The following is a 20,983-nucleotide window of genomic DNA, read 5'->3' on the forward strand; positions in this document are numbered from 1 at the left end:
GTTCATCAAATGCTTGTTTTTGACCATCCTGTGTTTCATATTTAACTTTGCAGACAAGTGACTGAGGTGGAGGAATGAGAATTTGGAAATGAACAGGAGGTCAAGGCCCAAATTACCTGTTCACAGGGGAACTGAGTTGGATATAAAGGCAGTTACTTCAAACACTGTCACTTTGCTTCTCAGTCCCAGGCAGGGCCATGGTCCAAGTCTCTTTGAAAAGAGGCTGTGCACGTTTCAGGAGCTGTATTATAGACTCTTAAATTTTAAAAATTGTGCTCTAGAATAGTTTCCTCTAAGCAATCTTAATATTAGATTTCTTTTTTTTCTAGTTAAAACATTTTAAAGCCCTTGAATTTACTGAGGAAATAGCTTAGTACTTGAGATTATGCCTCTTTACATTATCGAATATTTTATCCTAATCTGGATTTGTGATTGTCGAGTCAGTTACCACCCAGAACCATCTGTGAGAAAGGCTTTCAGGGCCCCAGAAGACCCACCTGCAAGTCTCCTATTTAGTTACTGCAATTGCTAGTTCAACAAAAGAGCTGGAGATAAGTGGGCCAGATGGCCTTCTGCGTACGGGGGTACCCGGGCCGCAGCTCGGATTTGTACCCCCGCCAGCTCTTTTGCGAACAAACGCGACTGTGGGAAAAGGGGGCTGGAGGGACTGTGCTCACGGCTACACAATCTGTTACGCACAGCCAGAAAACATGGGTGCTTAGTGTTACGTGATGAGTCATTTGTATCAATCTTTCAGTCTTCAACTGTTCCTCATAAATCCATATTTGTATACAAAGCTTATTTCAAATATTCCTGGTAAGTGCACGGGACAGATTTGCTTGTTATCATGTGGCGAAGGGAAGCTAAAAAATCAAATGTGCTTGAGACTAATCTGATTGGCAAGGAAGACCCCCTGAATGAACAACCACCCAGTCTTTTCAGAATTCTGAGACGTATGTAGCACACGCATATTAGAGAAGCTGGTAAGTTGCATGTTTTGAAGAAAGCTGTAAGGATTCTTGCTAAAGTTCTGTTCAGTAATTTTAGAAAGTCTCTTTTTTAAAAGGTGACTTTGAGCACTGAGAGTCTGTGTGTTAATAGCTGTTAGTATCATGAAGTTGGAGTAAGAATTCAGTGTTCACCTTTGTCCCCTGCTTCCTAAAGGCAGTTCATGGCCTTGATATAATCAGTTCCTCATACTGCTTCTAGAATGATTTTCTAAGAAGTGTTACTGCCATGATAAAACATTCTTCTTACCCTGTTGTGAAAGGTTAGCCCGGTCTGACTGACTTCAGATCATCTGGAGAGGTTTGTAAACGAGGATTCCTGCTCTCCCCTCTGCCTCTGCAATTGATGGAATACAAAATTCCAGGGTGAGAGTCTGGAATTTGCTGATTTTTTTTTGCCTAGGTTCTTAGGTGAATGTGATAAAACCAGTTCCTAAACTTTGGGAGCTGGACTTCTTCACCTTGAAGTCTTCTGTAGGCCTGTCCTGTCATTTGAGGCTTTTCCCTCTTATGGTTACTAGTGCCTGAGCACATTCTCAGTTTCCCTTGCCTCTGGAACTTTCTCAAGCTGCTTTCATCAGAAATGCCCAAATATTATTCTCCCTTTCTCTCTGTCTGTCTCTCTATATATTAAGTTCTTGATGTTTATCACCAAATTGCTTCCTAGAAGGTTCGCATTGATTTAAATGCCCATCTTTTTTTTCCTTTTAAAAAACAGCTTGAGATTTAATCCACATACCATACAATTCACTCATTTAAAGCAAACAATTCAGTGGCTTTAGTATACTCACTGTTACGCAGCTGTCGGCACAATCAATTTTAAAATATTTTCATAACCCCCACAGAAACTCCACACCTCTTAGCCATCACCCCTTAATTCCCCATTTCATCCCAACCCCTGGGCAACCACTTACCCACTTTCTATCGCTGTTGATTTGTTTTTCTGCATATTTCATATGAATGGAATCATTCAGCATGTGCTCCTTTGTGACCAGCTTCTTTCACTTAGCAGAGTTTTCAGGGCTCATTCTTGCTGTAGCATGTAGCAGAGTTTCATGCCCTTTTTTTGCTGAGTGGTATTCCATTACATGGATTCTGCATTTTCTCTCTCTGTTCATCAGTTGATGGATATTCAGGTTGTTTCCATTTTATAGCTGTTATGAGTTGTGCTGCCATGAACATTCGGGCACAAGTTGTAATGTGGACATGTGTTTTTACTTACTTTGGGTTTTTTATACCTTGGTGACAAATCGCTGGGTCATTTGATAACTCTGTTTAGCCTTTAGAAATTGCCAGGCTGTTTTCCACAGCAGCTGCACTGTTTTGCGCTCTCACCAGCAGGGTGTGAAGGTTCCAGTTTTCCTTCTCACTCAGCGACACTCGCTAGTGGTCGCTATGCCACTGGAGTAGCACTAGCGAAGGCGGCTTGGTACGGTTAGCTGACATGGCGTGAAAGATGTTGCCGCTGTTAAGCAGATTAGTATTTTGCTGAGAGTGAGCCACGTAAGTTATGCTCAGCTATAATTCTGAAGCTACGATGTACGTCTCCTTAGCTGGAAGAGCCTTTACTGGGAGTGGAGAGCTCACCCTCTGCGTGAGTTGAAGTCCAGGAATGTGCTGCTTCCACAGTAGCAGGGCAAGAGCCAGAGGCGCCCCTTCCTGTCCCCCGTAGGAGTGGACACGAACTGTTAGGGTGCATCAATGATTAATATCAGTACCAGAACAACCGCAGCAATGAGCATTTCCAAGTGTTTCCCAGACGCCAGGTGTGGTGTTTTATGTCACTGATTTCATGGTTTCATTGCTGTTGTTCCTATTTGATAAATGAGGGAGTTCAGGCCCGAGAAGTAAAGTGGCTTGTCCCCGGTCTCGCAGTGAGCGGGTGGCAGCTGAGGAGCCTGCATCCCAGCCACCTGACTGTGGGGCTCTGTTCCTCTCCTGCGAATTCATGCAGCGGCACTGGAGGTGGGGGAGGAGGGAGTGGGTGGATGGCAGGCAGCGGAGGGTCAGGGTGAGGCACCAGGTATTGTGTAAGGACCTACGTGGGGGAATACTGTTGATGTGTGACTTCCGACACTTCTGACTGTCATCCCTGGATTGCTGTCCATCCTGTTAACTAAGGCAGGTTGCACGAGGCCGCGGGGAAGGCGTGAGATGTACATTCTAGTCCCGGAACTGCCCTCCCCCGGCCTTGGCCATGCCAGCTTGAGCCTGGGTTTTAACCACTGTAAGGTCGGCTCCTCCAAGTGTGATGGGGGTGGTGGCATCTGAACTAATCTCACGGTGCTGTCGTGATCATGACCCAGGTCAGGGATACAGACATTTCAGACACTGTACAGTCACCCGGCAAGATGAACATCTTAGGTTATAATGAGTGAGCTTCTCAGAGAATTCCTTTTACTACCATGTTGGGCTTGCACTGTACTCTCTGCATTTACAAGGACTGATTTTGATTTTGTGTAACGTAAGAGCAGCTGAGTTCCGCATACCTTTGTAGTCATACAGTTGGCGTGAATATTTGGATTTGCTAGTTTACAGTACTGGATGATGTCATGAGTAATTTGCTTTTTCTCCTCTTTGTGTTTTTTTTTCCTTCCTGCTCATTCAAGTTCAGTTATAAGCATTGATATTATATGTGTACTTAGTTTCTCAACCATGTTAGCATTAGTGCACTGTCATTTTTAATGATAATACACTTTTTATTGATGAGAATTCATCCTTAAAGAGTTTTCATGAAGCAGCGGATTCCCTCCTAAGGCAGGACTGTTCCATGTGTTCATTTAAGAACTAGCTGTGGGGAGGGGTGGGTGTAGCTCAGTGGTAGGGTGCGTGCTTAGCATGCACTAGGTCCTGGGTTCAATCCCCAGTACTGCCATTAAAAAAATAAATAAACCTAATTTCTCCCTCCAAAAAAAGAAAGAAAAAAAGGTGGAAAAAACAAGTGCAGCCTGGGGTGGTGGGGTGGAAGCCCAGTTGGGAAGGGAATGTGGGGGAAGGAAGTGGAGGTGGCCATGTGTGAGAAGGAGCAGAGAGAGGTGGAGGTCGGCGAGTGGGTCAGTGGGCTCAGGGGAAAGTTTGTTTAACATAAACATTTTACTGAAATATAACCCGTGCATAATAACGATGGGGGTGCCGTGCACATGTGCCGATGTGAATGGTCCTACGGGGGGGCGCTGATGCTGCAGTGGGTGGGGTGTGCAGCCCTGGAGGGACCAGCCGGACCAGCACAGAGCAGCCCGAGCCGAGAGCTTGGTCTTGGGTGGGACTGGGGACCTTTCCTCCATTGCAGTGCATGTGGAGGAGTGTTTACTTTCAAAGTGGGGAGAATCACGTTTTAATAACAACACGGTGTTTTTAGATCCCACTGATATTCTAAAGCTTTCGCGTTGCTTTCTGCTCCTTGAAAAAGCAATGACCTGTTTAGTGATCCTGTTATATCTTGATGACACTGTGTCATATCAGACATGCCCCATGACAGTGCTCTTCTTACCAGGGTCTACCCGTAACCGGTGCCCACAAGTTCTCAAAGTCTGATAAACATAGACACAAGGTCAAAGGGGGCATGTTTCCCACCGTCTCATCCCCTAGGATTGCCCTCAGTTTCCTACCAAGGCAGCCAGTTCTGAGAGGTCAGATTCTGGAGAAAGGGGATGCTTTCTGAAATGAGCCCAGTGTTTTGCACCTGACTTTCCCCTTGGAGCATTTTCTGATTCCCAGGAGGCTGGGAAGCTGGTGGGAAAGGGCACTTTGGGGGCTTCAGAGATAAACATTTCGGGTGAAGAGCTGCGAAGGCTGTCAGAGCAGAGCAGCCGGCACCCCCGAGGCAAGGAGGGAGCCTGAGATCCAGCCGGTTTTCCCCTCGAGCTCTTGCTGCCCAGGCTGTGTGGGTCAGGAGGCTGGCGGTCCAGCCAAGAGCAGCTGGCTAGCAGAGTGGGATTTAGGGAGTCTCACTTTGCTGGGAAGAAAACACTGGAATTCAGGGCCCACCATAGAAGAGGTTCCCTAAGAAGCACCTCGAAATCTCTGCTGCCATCGCTGGAAGGTCAAACCTTGGAGCGGGCTCTGGCTTAGAGCCCTACAGAGGTGCAGACCAGCCTGAAGTCATCTTGGTGGGATGGGGGACCCTGCCTTCTGCAGCCCGCTGGCGGGTGGGGGCGGATGGCGGCAGTGTCTTTGGGAGACGGTGGTGCTCTGTTCCTTGGTCCGTGTGCGTTTACTCTGTGAACATCCCTCAGGTCGGATGCTAATGGTCTGTAGTCTGTGACAGACCACTGTTTGTGGTTTCCCCCCGAAATCTTGTAAGAGCAGAGGGGGGACTCCTGTTAGATTTCTCTTTGAAACTGCTGCCACATTTTGCCAGCCAACCAGCTATTCTCTGTAAAAAGGGAAAAGGCAGACATCAAGGCTTCTCTCTCTTTAGAACGCACACTGAGTGCTGGTTCCTTTTGAACTCTCAAGGATACTCATGTGGAATTGTCAGGCTCAGACCCCCAGCATGCCCTTAGCCTGGGTTTCTCCTTGAGCAAATGGTGAGAGTTCTTTTGGATGACCTGATGGGGTTCTGGTGCGTTGCTGACAAACTGTCAGATGGGATGGGAGGATCAGTCTTTGTCTTTTGGTGCGTGGAATTGTCTTACCTGAACTAGGAAAATAAAGCCCACGTTTCTTGGGTGGTCACGAGGAAAGATTTGTTTGTGTGCCTCTTGTGAGGCATGAAGAAAGGAGTACCACAACCTGGGCTGGAGAAAACAACCTTTCAAAGAAGAGAACCCTTAGCCGATAGTCTCTGAAGCCCTTTTCGTGCGCAGGAAAAGTCGGAGGAATGATCACCTGATGTGCAGACTTCCCAGCGGCTGGTGCCCATTCTGAGAGTTCTGATCCTGGTGTTTTCTCACTTGGCCTGTGGCAGGCCCATCTTCCCATGTGGCTCAGAAATCAGAATGCCCAATACCAGCACCATTTGCACTGCCGTCTCTTGTACCCGAGTCCCATAGGTTTGGTTGGCAATGTCATTTTTCCAGTGGTGGATGTCTGCTTCCCTAATCAAATTCATGCCCAGCTCCTGTTCCCACGTCTTTCAGTTTTAATGGCAAATTATGATGTCATCTTTTCGAAGACATTTAAAATGGCAGTTACACTCAGAGTGTCTGCTGCCGACAACACACGTGATTCAGCGAAGCAGGGGCTGAAGTCATGAAGGGCCGTGAGCAAGGTCACACACAGGCGGGCGGTGCATCCATGTCCTGACCGCCCCTGGGTGACAGCGACTGCGGGACCCAGTGTTGCAGAACAGACCTCGTTCAGAGATGTTAACGTGAGAAAAGCGCGTTAGAGACTTGATGAGGTGCAGACTGTTAATTCTTACAGCAGCCACACTGAGCAGATAATTTGGATTTCCCAGTGAGACCGAGCATCTGTTTGTGGCTGACTGACATCAGGCCTCCTAAGCACATGGTAGATTTGGAGGCATAGAACCCAGACTTGTCTGATTCTAAAGCTCATACTTTCAACTATATAACACTACTCATTCATATGTGTGTGTGTGTGTGTATGTATGTAAAATGTATATATAATACATACATATGAATATGTTTCCTAACATACATATATATGTGTTTCTTAAGGACCCAGGACAGTACCTGACGCATACTAAGTATTTAATAAATATTTGTGAATAAAATCCCTAGAGAGGATAGAAATGCTTCTCTTCCTGGAAATGAAGTCTCTAACATTTTGGACAGTGGGTAAAAGGAGGGAAGATGGACGACCATTTTCCAGACAAGGTAGAGTCTGAGGCTCTGGGTTCTCTCAGGTCTGTGGCAGAGGAGTGGAAGGAGGCCTGCCCCTCGCTAACGGAGCCTGTCAGCACCTGCCTGTTGGACAGCGCTGGAGCCGCTCCTGGACTCCTCCCTCCCCGTCTCCTATAAACCAGGATCAACGGGGCTCTATAAATTGTACCATTAACAAATAAAAAAATAAAAAAGGAAAACAAATATGACAAGCCTTGCTGTAAAGGAAGTTCAGGTCCAGGGCATTTGTTATTTGATGAATTACTAGGCTTGAAAAATATGACATGTTTTGAAAATTTTGAAGCTCTTACAGCTCACCTGTAAAATACGGAAGCTGATACACTGGAGCACTGCTGTGTGCTGGTCTGGGCCTAGATCTTTCTGTGTGTCATGTCGCCCTCTCGGTGTCACCAGGACGTGATTATTATCTCCATTTTGCACAGACTGCTGTTGAGGCTCGGGGAGTTTTAGTGGTTACACCGGGGGTGTGACTGCTGAGCCCTGAGCCAGTCGGGAGGCCGGGACGTTCGCTTCAGAGTCTGGATTTCCTGCTGTGCTCTGCTGCTTCCCATCTAAGCTTAAGGCTCGAGTAGATTTTAGAAACCGCTTCATACTCTCATTTTATAGACGAGGTCTCTGATGCGAGAGGATTTAGAGCCACGTATGTAGTAGTCGAGTCATGACTGGAGTGCAGTTTCCTTCAACAATGTATTGAACAGTAGATAAATGCAGAAGGTCACACTGGTGTTTCAAGTAGTTTCATAGTTACAGAAGCTCCATGGGTCTTGCGATTCTATCCTAAAGAACAAGAACCGGGTATTTGGTATCGCTGTTTTAGATTCCAGGCACTTTTTGAATGAGAGAGTTTTCACATCTCAGGCTTCTTTATTTGCTAACGGTATTCTGAAATTACTGGGCACTGCCATTGTGGGCCGTGTTTCACCCCTATTTAGCTAATTTTACCTGCAGACTTTCCGTGTAGATTAACTGTTCTGTAATTTTTCTCCGCATCTGCTAAGCAGTTATTTCCCTTTTTCTCCCCCTTTATCCTTCCCTTGTGCAGTTTCTGCTATTTTTTATCATGTAATGCTAATGCCTATTTCCTTATTTTGGCAAGATTAGAAAAAAGGTATTTCAGTCTGGAGTAAATATCCTGTCCCTTCCCACCTCTGCTTGCTTCTTCCTCTTCCTCCTCCAAGTGTCACCTTCTCCGAGAAGCCATGCCTGGACACCCCCGTTGGGATCAGATGTCTTCTGTCTTCCCACTGCACTCTGTGGTGTCTTTCAGCCAATGCACACAAATCACTGAGGATCTGCCACTAATCTAGATGCCAGGTCTAGAGTTACTCACTTTCCTTGACCTGAAGGAACTTAGAGTTGAGATGGGAGGCAGACAAACAGAACCATGTGGTATGATTGAGTACTTTTTTTTTTAAAGCTAATATGTGAGGGCTTATTCTGTAGCAGGCATTGTGTTAAGCATTTTACCTATGTTATTTCATGCTGTCTCAATAACCTTATGGTCCTCATTTTACAGAGAAGCAGAGGACTTTAGAGAACTTCCAGGTTTTGCCGAAGATCAGTTAAGTCACAGAATTGCTACCCCACCCCAGGTGCAGAGCCCGAGCTCCTAACCGCTGTGCCTCTTGTGCCAAGTGCTGCCTCTGCACAGGTCAGAGCACGCACTTTCCCTCCGTGTCCCCCGGCCTCACGCTCTGGGCACAGGGAGGGGAGCGCCCCGGTGCCGGCGTTCAGAGACTGACAGTTGCTGAACAGTCATTCAGCCACTGTAACTCACTGTGTCATCCCTCGGAGACTTGGCAAGAATTCAAGATGTAACACATTGTATGTCCAAACTTATTCATCACAAAAGATTAAAAATAACCTAAATGTTTATCAACACAAGATTGATTAAATACATTATGACATGTTCATGTAATGAAGCGATGCAGTTGTAGTAAAGAATGAAGAAATGATACATAGTATGAACAACTTAAAAGGGGTGGTATCATGTGGCATAAATCAGGTTTAAAAGAGATGCTACTTTGTATAGAATCAATAGTACGCTGCTGTTTGTGGTTGGAGAGGCAGAGAGAATTCATATTTTTGCCTGTATGTGCATAAAATATCTTTGGAAGAACAGATGGAAAATCGGTGATATAGGTGCTTCTAAGGAGTGGCTGAGAGATTCCAGGTGGAGAGATTGCCCGCTGAATACCTTTTTGTACCTTCTGAATTTTCAGCCAGCTGAATTTACCAACTACTAGAAAATACATAAATAAAATTAAAATGAAAGAAATAATAAGCACCTTTAAGAAAGATGCTCTGGGCTGGTATGTTTCCTGCGAGCGTGGGGAAGCCTGCCTTGACCCTCGCTGCATCCCAGTGCCTGGACACTGTGCACTTGAGTATTTGTGTGATCAATAAACCAAGCTGGAAAAAAAACCCCCCTCAAATTCCTGTATGGGAAAAGAAGAGCATCTCTTTTGTGGTATTAATTCCTGCTAAAAATACGTGTCCCGAATCTAACCATGAGAAAACATCAGACAAACTCAAGTTGAGGGATATTCTGAAGAACAAATGGCCTGTGCATTTCAGAAATGTCAAGGTTGTGGAGAACTAGGAAAGACTAGGGACTGTTCCTGATCAGAGGGCACCTTCGGGACGTGACAGTGGGATGTGCCGTGTGCGATGCCCGATTGGATCCTTGGCCAGAAAAGAGGTGTTTCCTTCTCGACAAAGGACGGTAATCAGACAATTGGCAAAATTTGAATGTGGTCTGTAAATGAGGAGTAGTGCTGTTTCAATGCTAACGTCCTGATTTTGATAGTAGGACTGGTTATGTGAGAAAATGGCCTGTTTTTAGGAAACAGGCACTGAAGAATTTAGTAGTAAAGGGGCTTTGTGCCTGCAACTTACTCTCAAATAGTTCAAGTTAAAAAAAAAAGGAGAGAGGGAGAGAGAAAGAGAGAATTATAAGGTAAACATGGTAAAATGGTAACATTCGGGGAACTTGAGTGAAGAAACACAGAAATTCTTTGTACTATTTTTGCTGCTTTTCTGTCTGAAATTATTTCAAAATACAGAATTAAAAAAATGGTTCTGATTTGGAACATTTTATGATTTTGTGATACTGAGCCCTTCATCTTTTTGTCAGTTTTGTGCTTTTCTTCCTATAGATCTTTATATTATTGGTGATATTTATTCCTAGGTTTCTTAATATTTTTGTTCCTTTTAAAAAATACATAACCGCTTTGTTGAGGTATAATTCACATACGAGACAACTCACCCTGCCTTTTACGTGTGCTTAAATAGTACTACTAGATAAGCACAGTATGCTTAAAAAAAAAAAAAACAACTGTGTTAGGGTATAATTTACACAGGATAAAATTCACATATTTTAATTGAATAGGTTGATGACTTTTGACAATGAATTCCCCATGTGACCACCACCCCAATCTAGATATAAGATGTAGAAGATTTCCATTTCTCCAGAAAGTGCCCCTGTGGCCCTTTGTTTCCGTGTTCACCTGTTGATGGCGTGGGCATTGTTTCCAGCACCCTCTGAATGGAGGGGAGAGGGCAGGGTGTGTGTGCAGGGCAAGTGTGTGTGTGTGTGTGTGTGTTTGTGTTGGGGGTGAGGGTGGCAGCATTGAGGCCGACCAGGAGCAGGTGGCTCAGTGTCTCAGAAGAAGCTCCCAGATGATTTGGACACGACTCTTCTGTGTTCCAGATGTAGGCCTGGAGATCAGGTGTTCCAGTTGCTTTTCTGTCTTCTTCGGCCCCTATTCTTGTTGGAACATGTGCAGTCTAAGAATGTTGCTCAGCTTATTTCCATTAATAATGGAGGAAATTCTGGCTGGGTCCTGGGCAGTGCTCTTTCTTACCCCTAGCTGAGTGGTGTTCCCATCTGTGTGCTACTTCAGCACGGCACAGGAGGAGGTGATCAGGCACAGCTGCCCCGTCTGCAGCAGGTCTCATGTGACCTTTAAAATGCCAGTGTTTTACCATCACTGAAGGGGAAGATTGAGTAAAACGCCTATTTGGAAAGCAGTGATGTTCCCAGATGCGGACATTGTGCATGTGGGTGTTTCATAGGGCTTTTGATTTGTTCACTGATCACTCCTGTATTGACCAAATGGGAAAACAAAGTTTATGTTTGTTTTCACCAAGCTGGTGGCCCAGAAAATTCAGCCACTTTCCCTTGCTATGTGGCTTTTCTCCTTCTGCTTTTCATTTCAAGTAGGTGGTACAGGAAATCAGTGTCTAAACAAGTGCACAAGGGAGGGGTGAGCTGGCCCTGCAGCAGTGAGACTTGGTGTGAACCCCTCACTCACCTGCACTGAGCGTCGGGGGCCTCGTCCTCCTCATCAGGAGAATTAAGAGGACTGTTGTCAGCGTTTGCGATGAGGGGTACGTCCACCTAAGGTGCGCCCAGAACTGGCAAGCGCGCGCTCCACTGTATCATTAGTACATGTGATTTCTCCATTTCTGCCTTCTGCCCAGGTGTGTTATCTTTTACAAAGCTTTTTATTCCCCCTCTTTGTGGATGAAACTGTAATTTATTAAAATGCATTCATTCATGGGAAGTCTTGGTTCCTGTTCTCTTTTTGCAGGCACGTTGCAGAGAGGCCCGTTTGTCCTTCGCGAACATGCACGTGGTAGACAGATGACTGTCCCCCAGCCCGCGCGGCTCTAGGTGCCCGGCCGTGGAGCGGTCCAGCAGGGAAGGGATGGATTCCAAAGACGATAGCTCACACGTGTGGCCTCCGCCTGCAGATCACGAGGAGAGCGCTGCACAGGTGAAGAGTGGTCTTCTAGCTTGGCGTTGGTGGCAGTTTTCAGTTGGGCTCAGTTTGCTGACAGATAGAGAAATGGCAGCCTCTGCACATGGGAGGGCGCTGACGTGCGGAACTGGCGCGTAAGGAGAGGGCAGCGTTTCAGCACTTTGAAAGCTCCGAACACGGTCACTGCCGTTTAGTGGGGTTGCTTCCTACCCACAGACTTCCCTGCCTTCCCCCCAGCTTGTTGTCATCACCTGTTTCACTTCCAGTTTTATTTCCTGGTATTGGTGCCGAAAGCCTCGAACTACAGTGTTTCCTTTACGTTATCCAGGAAAGGGCTTTGGTTCTTCCTGGGTGAGGAAGTACAACTCTGTCTATAAAGTGAGTGGCTTTCCCTTTTCTTTCCAAACGCAGAACATAATCCTCTAACTGAAAGTTGTCCCACTGAGTCAACAGCTCTGGAGGTTAGTCACCTATTGAAAGCTGTGGTATTGGGGGATCTCTGCCTTTCAAATGGCTATTGTAACTAGCTACACACTCTTCTGTCTGTTCTTGGCAAAGGCCAACCTCTACATTTTGGATATTGATTTGGATTTTGGGAAGAGTCAGCAGTCCTATGGAGCCATGCTTTATATGGGACCAAAGTATAAAACTTCCTTTTAAAGCATTATAATACAGATGTCATTGTAATTTAATTTTCATCAAATTATATAACCATAGTATTATTATCAAAATCAGGAAGTTAACATTGAAACCTTTAAATATATGCATTTTATTTAACTTAAGCAATATAATAAATATTAACAATAAATAAAATCGGTCATCAGGTATGATTTTAAAGTCTGAGTCTGAATATTGGGGAAAAAAGATTCCAGAGATGATACTGTCAGAAGAACTAGAGATGCTGTTTTTGTTCTCATGGAAAATGTTTGGAAGTCTGTTTCCATGTATATTTTTCTATATGTTTTGTTGCATTTTGTTTATAAACAAAAACGTAGTCCATTAATAAACAGGGCCCGCATTTGTGGGCAATCGGGCGGTGGACAGTAGAGCTTGCCACCCCCTTCTCCGTGTTCCTCCTCCCAACCAGGAGTTCTGAGTTACTAGAAAGCAGGGTGATGCCAGCCAAGCTGGAAAGCTTGGATAACCCTCTTCTTGAGCAGACATTTTTCTCCCTTTTCTAAGCACTGAAACTAGTCCAAGATTTTAATGTTAATGGACAAGTCTAAACTCACAAAATTATCTTGCAGCACTCGAAACAGCACAAATGCCTTATAAGCCTCAGTCTTCTGATTTCCAAACTGCGTCTCCACGGGCAGACGAGATCTGCGCAGAAGCTGGACGCAGAACCTCCGCACGGAGCGGGAGCTGACTTCATCCCTGGGGCTCTTGGCCGTGTTTGGCCTCCGGTTTTCTTTCTGGGGATTGAATTAGCTTATGTCGTCTTTGGGATCTACTGTTCCCCACTGGCAAAAACTGAAATGGAAAAAGTTAGGTGTTAAGCCAAGACAGAAGAAGAGATTCCACCCTAAGCGGGCCTAACTTCAATATCAGCACAGAAGTCATTTTTCTCCCAAACGTGGACTTTGGCCATTGGCTTCCACACCTTCAACATCAGACGTCAGACTGTGTGCCAGACTCGCCTTCAAGAACTCAGCCTCCAAAGCTGACTATTCAGAAAGCATTTTACAAAGTCCAGTTTCTGCTTTAGTTCTTGGTAGATAGAAAATTATTTCCCCTGGTGACAAGTGAAATAGTTGTCCAAAACCCCTCAAAAGTACTTTCTTAAAATTTTTTGTATCTTCACCTAGTTGGCAAGGTCACTGAGTCCACAAATGGTCACCGATAACCCTCCAGAACGGCCTTGAGCACGAAAGAATTTGTTGGAAAGTGACCTTGTTTATTTTAATGTTTGCCAAAAGGCACTGTTAGTTGTAAAGCAGAATTTTTATGATGTGTTGCAAGCAACTGGCTTTTGAGTCTTGACATATTTTTTTTCACATTACAGGACAATTGGTATTTTGTATTCTGGTAATGTCAACCAGGAACCTTCTGTCACATTTCCAGCATCAGCGAACCTCTCCCTCATTATTCCTCCGCAGAGATACCTGTACTGGACATTGGAGGCAGAAGGGAGTTGAGATCGGTTGCCTCATATTAAGCAGTGAACCAGTCACAGGGTCCTTGGATCCCATCCCCCAGTCACTGACTTGCTGCAGACAGAGGGGTATTAGTTGCATCCTCCTTTTACTGGGGATCATTTAAAAATGCAAGTGTGTAATGTTCTCAGTCACTTACACACCTTTGTGAGACAGGTGTCATTCCACCAGGATGGTTGCTACATACATGCTGGCCTTTTTTCCCCAGGTGCACTTTGTTCCAGACGCTGGCACTGTAGCCCAGATCGTCTACACCGATGACCAGGTCCGCCCCCCGCAGCAGGTGGTGTACACGGCAGATGGTGCCTCCTACGCGTCAGTGGATGGGCCGGAGCACACACTGGTCTACATCCATCCCGTGGAAGCTGCGCAGGCACGTGGAGCACTGTTGCTCATAGCTTGTTAGTCAGTTAATTCACCAGCTTCTTAGGTTTATTCTGTAGTCACGGTGCTGTTTGCTGCTGATGATGCAGAAAATGGTCAGATAAGGTTTGTGCTGTCAAGGAGCTGATAACCAACTTGACAGAGGTAGACATGGCTTATTTATTTAAATTTAAATGCAGTAAGGAGTTACTGCACCAGGCTCGAATGAGTTCTCTTCTCCACTGACTATTGACTGACTAGATGATCAGCTTGGTGCCTTTTCTGAGTTACCAAGAGCCAGGCCAAAAGTGGCATTTAGTTCTGTATACTGTTATCATAGATAGACCCGTGAAAACATACGGATCATTTCCGTTAAACGTGTGAACATGGGGTCCTGCCAACTGCTCTTTACTGACAACTGGCTGGTCTGTAGGACTGTGTGGAAGCGCAGCTAAAAGTTACAGCTCCTTTTTTTTCCCAGTGACTCTGAATGTTAGTTTCCAAATGCATGACATGAATATTCCCCAATGTATGAATGTTAGTTCGTATTGTTAGCACTTTACAATGTACAAAGCACTTTTAAACATATTTAAAGAGAAATCCGTTCCATGCTTTTATAGTAGGGTCCTGGTGATGAAAATGTGCCCTCACGTAATATTTAATCAAGAGACTCACATCGCTCTCAAGAAGAAAGGGGACCCAGCTAATAAGAACCTTTCAAGTCTATACAGAGGTGAAGTCGCCTAATAGTCAGCTGGTACTTTTGGAATGTCCCTTCTCAGTTTTTAATCCCCTGCCAATATTAGCAGAGATTACGTAAAGGGTGACTTGTGCTTAGCTTTTAGTTCTTTCCTACGTTACTAAGTGTCCGAATTATGATAATTTTTTAATGCCAAATATAAGAAATCTGACACTGGGCTGAAATTCCCTTTTACAACTTTCTGGAATCAACACTTAACTATAGTTCTTATGCCCATGGGTTTGCTAAAGCCTTGGGCAAATTAATCTTTTAAAAGCTTTAGAGAAAAGAGTATTTTTCTGGATTGGAGATACTCTGGCTAAAATAATTCTGAAGATTTTCCTTCCTCTAGCTAGCTTTGCTGCATCATGACCCAAATTATGTGTTTATAATGAGAACTTTTGAAATTATGATTTTACTGGCTTTGTCCAAAAAATAATCTCGGGACGTTAAATTCAGTTCACCTTCCTTCTACTTCTCTTCGGTTAACGAGTGTGCGTTTGTGTTTGAAACAGTTGTAGTCCTTGGGCACAGAGTACTCTTCTGTTGGTGTATCTGCAACCACCCTCTTTTAATTACAAGTCTCCCCCTGTGATACAGTGTTACGTGTGAATGCCTGCACCCTCATTCACGGATGCCTTTGTAATTAGCTGCGACATTCAGTCTCAGGAGAGACTTTGCTTTAGAGTAAAATCGTGAAGTAGGAAGTATGTTCGCCAGTGGGGGTGGTTAGCTTACGCAATCTCTTTGGAGCCACCTGAATGAAAGGCTTTAAATGTATGATTACTCTTTGTTTCTTCTTTATTAATGAAAGTATTACTAGTTATGTGGGAATTAACTCTCTCAAGACTTGGTGCTTAGCAGTAGGATAATTTTTTCCATGTAGACAAGTTGTCTAAAGATCTATTGATCATTTTTTGTTTTTTCGCTCTAGACTCTGTTTACAGACCCAGGCCAGGTAGCTTATGTCCAGCAGGATGCTACAGCTCAGCAGGTAAGGAGTTGCTTTTTTGCCTTTTTGTTGTTTGGTGATGCTATGAAGTTACCCTTCCCTGGAATGCCCCAGCCCTCTGCACTGTGCGTTCTCTGGGTGTCTGTTTCTTAAGTATTTAGAATATTCTCTAGTTCCATTAGTGAAAACAAAGCAGAACAGGACACTTAACACACTTCAGTCAGGATGTATTGAGATAGCCTGGCATTGCAAAATGGTTTGTCAGGGAAATTAAAAAATAAGCATATCAACTTGATATTGGTTCAAGTTCCAAAGAATAATCCCGAGTGTTAAAAGTGTCTCTTTATGGAAATTTGGAAACATTTTAGTACTTGTTCTATTTTTGAATATTGTGGGGAAATTCCTGCTTAACTTGTAAAGGCATGTGGCGGCAGCCTTCCTCATTATAGTTTCTGAAGCTGACGTTCTTCTTGATTTCCTTTTAAAACGTTTCTTCCCTTTTATCCATGTTTCTAATCTACCATATTTGACTTGGAGGGACTCGTTCCTTACTTCCCTCCACGCTGTGAACGTGATCCCGAAGGTGCAGAAGCTGCGTGCTGTCGGTCTCACCCTGGAGGGGACGCGAATCCAGATACTTTTATTTTCTTGTTGGCTGGTGTGATTGCTGTTTGGCCGCACCACTCAGTGTCACGAGTGATTATCAAGTAAATTCGCATTAGTAAGCACTTCCTGCTTTTTAAATTTTTTAGAAGAGGATTTGGATACTTCCATTTTAAAATTTGAAAAATGAAAATAGTTGTGTTAGTGTCATTTATGAAGTTTAGAGAGAATTAGGGCTCCTTGTCATGTCAGTTATGGTTGCATTTATTCCTGGCAGGTAGTGATCTACAGTTTGTGGGGGAGGTAAGTCTATCAACTAGTCCATCCGGGCTGCTACCACAGAACGCCAAACACCGGGTGGCTTATAAACAACAGAAGGTGATTTCTCAGAGGTCTGGAGGCAGGGAAGTCCAAGACCAAGGCGCCAACAGGGTTGTTGTCTGGTGAGGGCCCTCCTCCCGTTCACAGACGGCTGCCTCCTGCTGTGCTGTCCCAGGGCAGGAAGCACGCGGCTGCTCTCTGGGTCTTGTATGAGGGCACCAACCCCATTCTTGATGAGGGAAATTTCATCACAGAAGCATCCAAGTAATAAATAAAGGAGGGGGATGATTGGCTTAGAGCATCACCATTTTTCATCTCCTGCTGTCAGGAAAAAGCTGATGAGGCACTTTGTAATGAATAGATCAGCTCACCCCTCTGCAAGTTGGAGAGCATTCATCACAGGCCTCCTGGTGTAATGAACCTCCTCCTGCATTTTAACCACGTAAAAAGTGTTCCTCCCCCAAAACGGAACCTGAATCTGACTGAGTCTGTAGCTTTCACTGCCACGTTGTAGGAAGCACAGACAAAGTGGGATAAGTTACAAGACGGGCAAGGACACATCCAGCATGGCCAGACTGTGGGATACCCTACAGGACAAATGGCCTGGTTTCGCCCACAGGCAAATTGTGGAGAAAAAGAAGAGAAATGGGAGCTTACAGATTAAAGGAGACTTTAGAGATGTATCAGTCAGATGCAGTATGCGGACCTTGTGTGGGTCCTTATTTGAACAAACCAACTGTAAAAAAAAAAAGTTATGAGACAGTTGGGGAAATCCTGACAACAACTGGATATTGGTGATATTAAGGAAAGACTGTTTTTTAGGTGCGACAGTATGTGAAGTCTAGAAATCCTTTTCTTCTAGACAGAGCTACTGAACTACCTAGAAATGAAAATGTATAACGTTTAAGGTTTGTTTCAAAACAGTCTCGTGAGGGGAACAGTGGCTGGGAGGACAGGTGAAGTAAGGTGAGCCATGAGTTGACCATTGTTGGGGCTGAGTGATGGGTACGTAACATTTATTCTACTGTTCTCTCTATTTGATGTACATGTGAAATTTGTCATTATACATGGGAGAGTTATTTTGATATTCTAAATAGCTTTTCAGATGCTGAAAAAATTTATATGAGACCGCCTACTTCCACATGCCCTTGCCACATTGGGCATTTGCATTCTTTTAAAATTTTGCCAATCTGATGAGCAAAATGGTATTTTGTTGCTTTAATATTAAGGCATCGTTTTAATGAGAGGTTTTGTCACCTTTTGCACCTCAAAGGGCCCTTCATCTTCCCCAGTCTCCAGAAACAATCTGCCTGTTTCATGTTTGTACAGAAGGAAAGTTGCCCTCAGATGGCTTCGTGAACCCGGCATCCCAGGCGGTGTAACTGTGGGCTTAGCCTCTGTCTCCACTGCAGCTTCCTCTCAGCTGGCACGGTTTCATTTCTGGCTGTGGCACTTCGGTGACTGTCAGTTTATTCCATGACCTGGATAAATTCTGGATAGAAGTTGGCATGGGAGTTTAACCTAGATGACAGGGGCTTTTTCTTTTTCTTTTTCTTTTGCAAGAAGGTTCCTATTTTCAATTATTTTAAGTGGTGGCAAAAATCCATTGGAAGCCTTTTTCATATATGCGTTCCCCCGTCCGTAAGGAAGGCCCCGGTTCTCTCCAGACCTAGAAGCACGGTCTCCGCTTTGTTTCTGAAAAGGAGCATGTGTGACTCCCCACACACTGGGAGGAAAATATGCTGCCCTCAGCACTGGTCTCAGCAGGGATCCAGAGCATTCTGTTGTGTTCGCCGCCGTCCAGTGTAGTCTCATATTTCACTCTCAGATAAATTGTATCCGGAAATGCATTCTGTAGTTCAGAAATAATTACAGAGAGTGATGTTAAGTGGGAAGGAGAAAATGTACCATGAGTTTAACAAATTCCTTTTCCTCTCGCCACGTTTTATTGTCTGTGACAAAATGCACAGGAGTAAACTAATTTTTGTTACCGTTCTCTTCCTTTAAGTAGAACTGCTCACCATCCTGCTGCCTGGCGGCTGCCCCAGGAGCAGGTGTGTTGCCTGGTTGCTCTGGTACTCAAGGTGTGTGTGGTATTCACCTCCTCCCTGAATAGACTGGCCTCTGCAGGGGCCATTGTGATGGACTGGAAAAGCAGGGCAGAGTCAGTATGTGAGTTTCATCTCTGCCACCCAGGAGCTGTGTGGTCAAGTTATCTGGCCTCAGAGGAATTTAGAGAATTTAGATACATGCCTGGCACTCAGGAAATGTCAGTTGAATTTGAATTGTTAGTTTAAAAAATCGGTAATGCATACCTACCGTGTGCTATGGTCTATGCCATCTCGAATACCGAGTTCTTACCTAGAAACGATTATCACCCACACTCTCCATGCCTTTTCAATGGTAGTTTGCATAATGCAGGTGTACCTTCAGCTTGTGCTTTAGCCGCAGTGCCTCTAGGTGATGCTGGCGTGTTCCAGCCTGCGCCTTGCCACAGCCTCTGAGGAGGGTTCCAGCCCGGGGATGAGGAGGTTGTTGGTCTGTTTTAATGTCAGCTTTCTCAGCAGTGGCCAGGAGCCAGACTTGCCCGACCACAGTCTTTCCAGCAGCATCTGTTGGTAGAAAATACAGTGCAGCTTCTTGGGAGTAACTCTGAGTTGCTGAATTCATTTTTTCGGGTTGGCTCTGCAAGGAGATAGAGAATGTATGCGGATAGCGGTTGGATCTACGCTTTGGTTTGTTCAGTGTGTGATAACATTCATCACTAATGCTGGTGTAAAACTGAAGTAGCGTGGAGTAAAGTGTGATATCGAAGCTGCGCTCTGACGCAGCCCGTGGGAGCCGAGGGTCAGTGTGGATGCAGAGCGGGGCAAACACAGTTTCATCACCAGAGGTCCCTTCTTGTTTCGTTGTCGAGTCCTCACCTCAGTGGGCATTTTATTCTGTTGTGGTTGAAGTTGAAGCAGAAGCATCTCCCCGAACGTTGTCCTCCTGTATAGACTTCTGAAAGGCCCTGAGCTACAGGCGGAATGTCACGTAACAGTCTGGGCTCCTAGGTCACAGGAATGCATGTTAAAACATGCACATGCGATATGAGGTAACTGGTTTTATCTGCTTTCTGGAGCCTGAGGGTTTCAGGTGTTGGGCAGTGACCTTTAACTGCCATAGCAGGTCAGATCCTGTAAACACACACATACTGTTTCTCTGTAGAGTTTAAGTTCTTAGATGCAAAACGTAGATTCATGGATGTTTCTGTGAATAGCCCCAGAGTTCCTTTAGATGCCTAAAGGGATTGATGTCATTTCCCAGAGGGCCAAATATATTCCCACATACTACTTTTCATTGAATACATGCTACCTGCCCAGCGGCCTTTTTTTTTTAATTGAAGTATAGTTGACTTACAATATTGTGTTGGTTTCAGGTGTACAACAAAGTGATTCAGTTATACATATATTTAGTTTTTCAGATTCTTTTCCATTATAGGTTATTATAAGATATTGAATATAGTTCCCTGTGCTCTACAGCAAACCATTATTGTTTATCTGTTTTATAAATAGTGGTGTATGTCTGTTAATCCCAAATTCCTAATTTATCCCTCCCCTGCTTTCCCCTTTGGTCACCATAATTTTTTTCTATGTCTGTTTTGTAAATAAGTTCATTTGTATCACACTTTAGATTCCACAAAGAAGTGGTATCATATGGTATTTGTCTTTCTCTATTTTACTTTGACTCAGTATGATAATGTCTAGGTCCATCCATGCTGTGGCAAATGGCAGTATGTCATTTTTTATGGCTGAGTATTATTCCTTTGTGTATATAGACCACATCTTCTTTATCTATTCATCTGTCTGTGGACATTTAGGTTGCTTCCATGTCTTGGCTGTTGTGAATAGTGCTGCTGTGAACATTGGGGTGCATGTATCTTTTCAAATTAGAGTTTTTGTCCTTTCCAAATATGTGCCCAGGAGTGGAATTGCTCGATCATATGGCAACTCTATTTTTAGTTTTCTGAGGAATCTCCATATTGTTTTCCATAGTGGCTGCCTCAATTTAAGTTCCCACCAGCAGTGTAGGAGGGTTCCCTTTTCTCCACACCCTCTCAAGCATTTATTATTTGTAGACTTTTTGGTGATGGCCATTCTGACTGGTGTGAGGTGATACCTCATAGTAGTTTAGATTTGCATTTCTCTAATAATTGGCAATGTTGAGCATCTTTTCATGTACCTGTTGGCCATCTGTATGTCTCCTTTGGAGAGATGTCTGTTT

The 20,983-nt window shown here is 44.5% G+C and overlaps 1 protein-coding gene across 11 annotated transcripts in view; it reads left to right on the forward strand.

The window, feature by feature from the left end:
- The window catches only part of PRDM10 (PR/SET domain 10), a 74,558-nt gene that overhangs the window by 10,661 nt on the left and 42,914 nt on the right, over positions 1–20,983 (forward strand). For 9 of the 11 annotated variants that reach the window (XM_072953768.1, XM_031670348.2, XM_072953772.1 and 6 more), the window contains 3 exons: positions 11,413–11,598; positions 13,948–14,112; positions 15,776–15,835. In XM_072953768.1, the coding sequence (XP_072809869.1) occupies positions 11,530–11,598; positions 13,948–14,112; positions 15,776–15,835 (294 nt within the window). In that variant the 5' untranslated portion in view covers positions 11,413–11,529. Of the gene's footprint in view, positions 1–11,246; positions 11,303–11,412; positions 11,599–13,947; positions 14,113–15,586; positions 15,619–15,775; positions 15,836–20,983 lie in introns of those variants that run through there. The other 2 variants (XM_072953771.1, XM_072953773.1) reach the window with 2 other exon arrangements.

Source organism: Vicugna pacos, chromosome 33, assembly GCF_048564905.1.
Source record: "Vicugna pacos chromosome 33, VicPac4, whole genome shotgun sequence".
NCBI lineage: Eukaryota > Metazoa > Chordata > Mammalia > Artiodactyla > Camelidae > Vicugna > Vicugna pacos.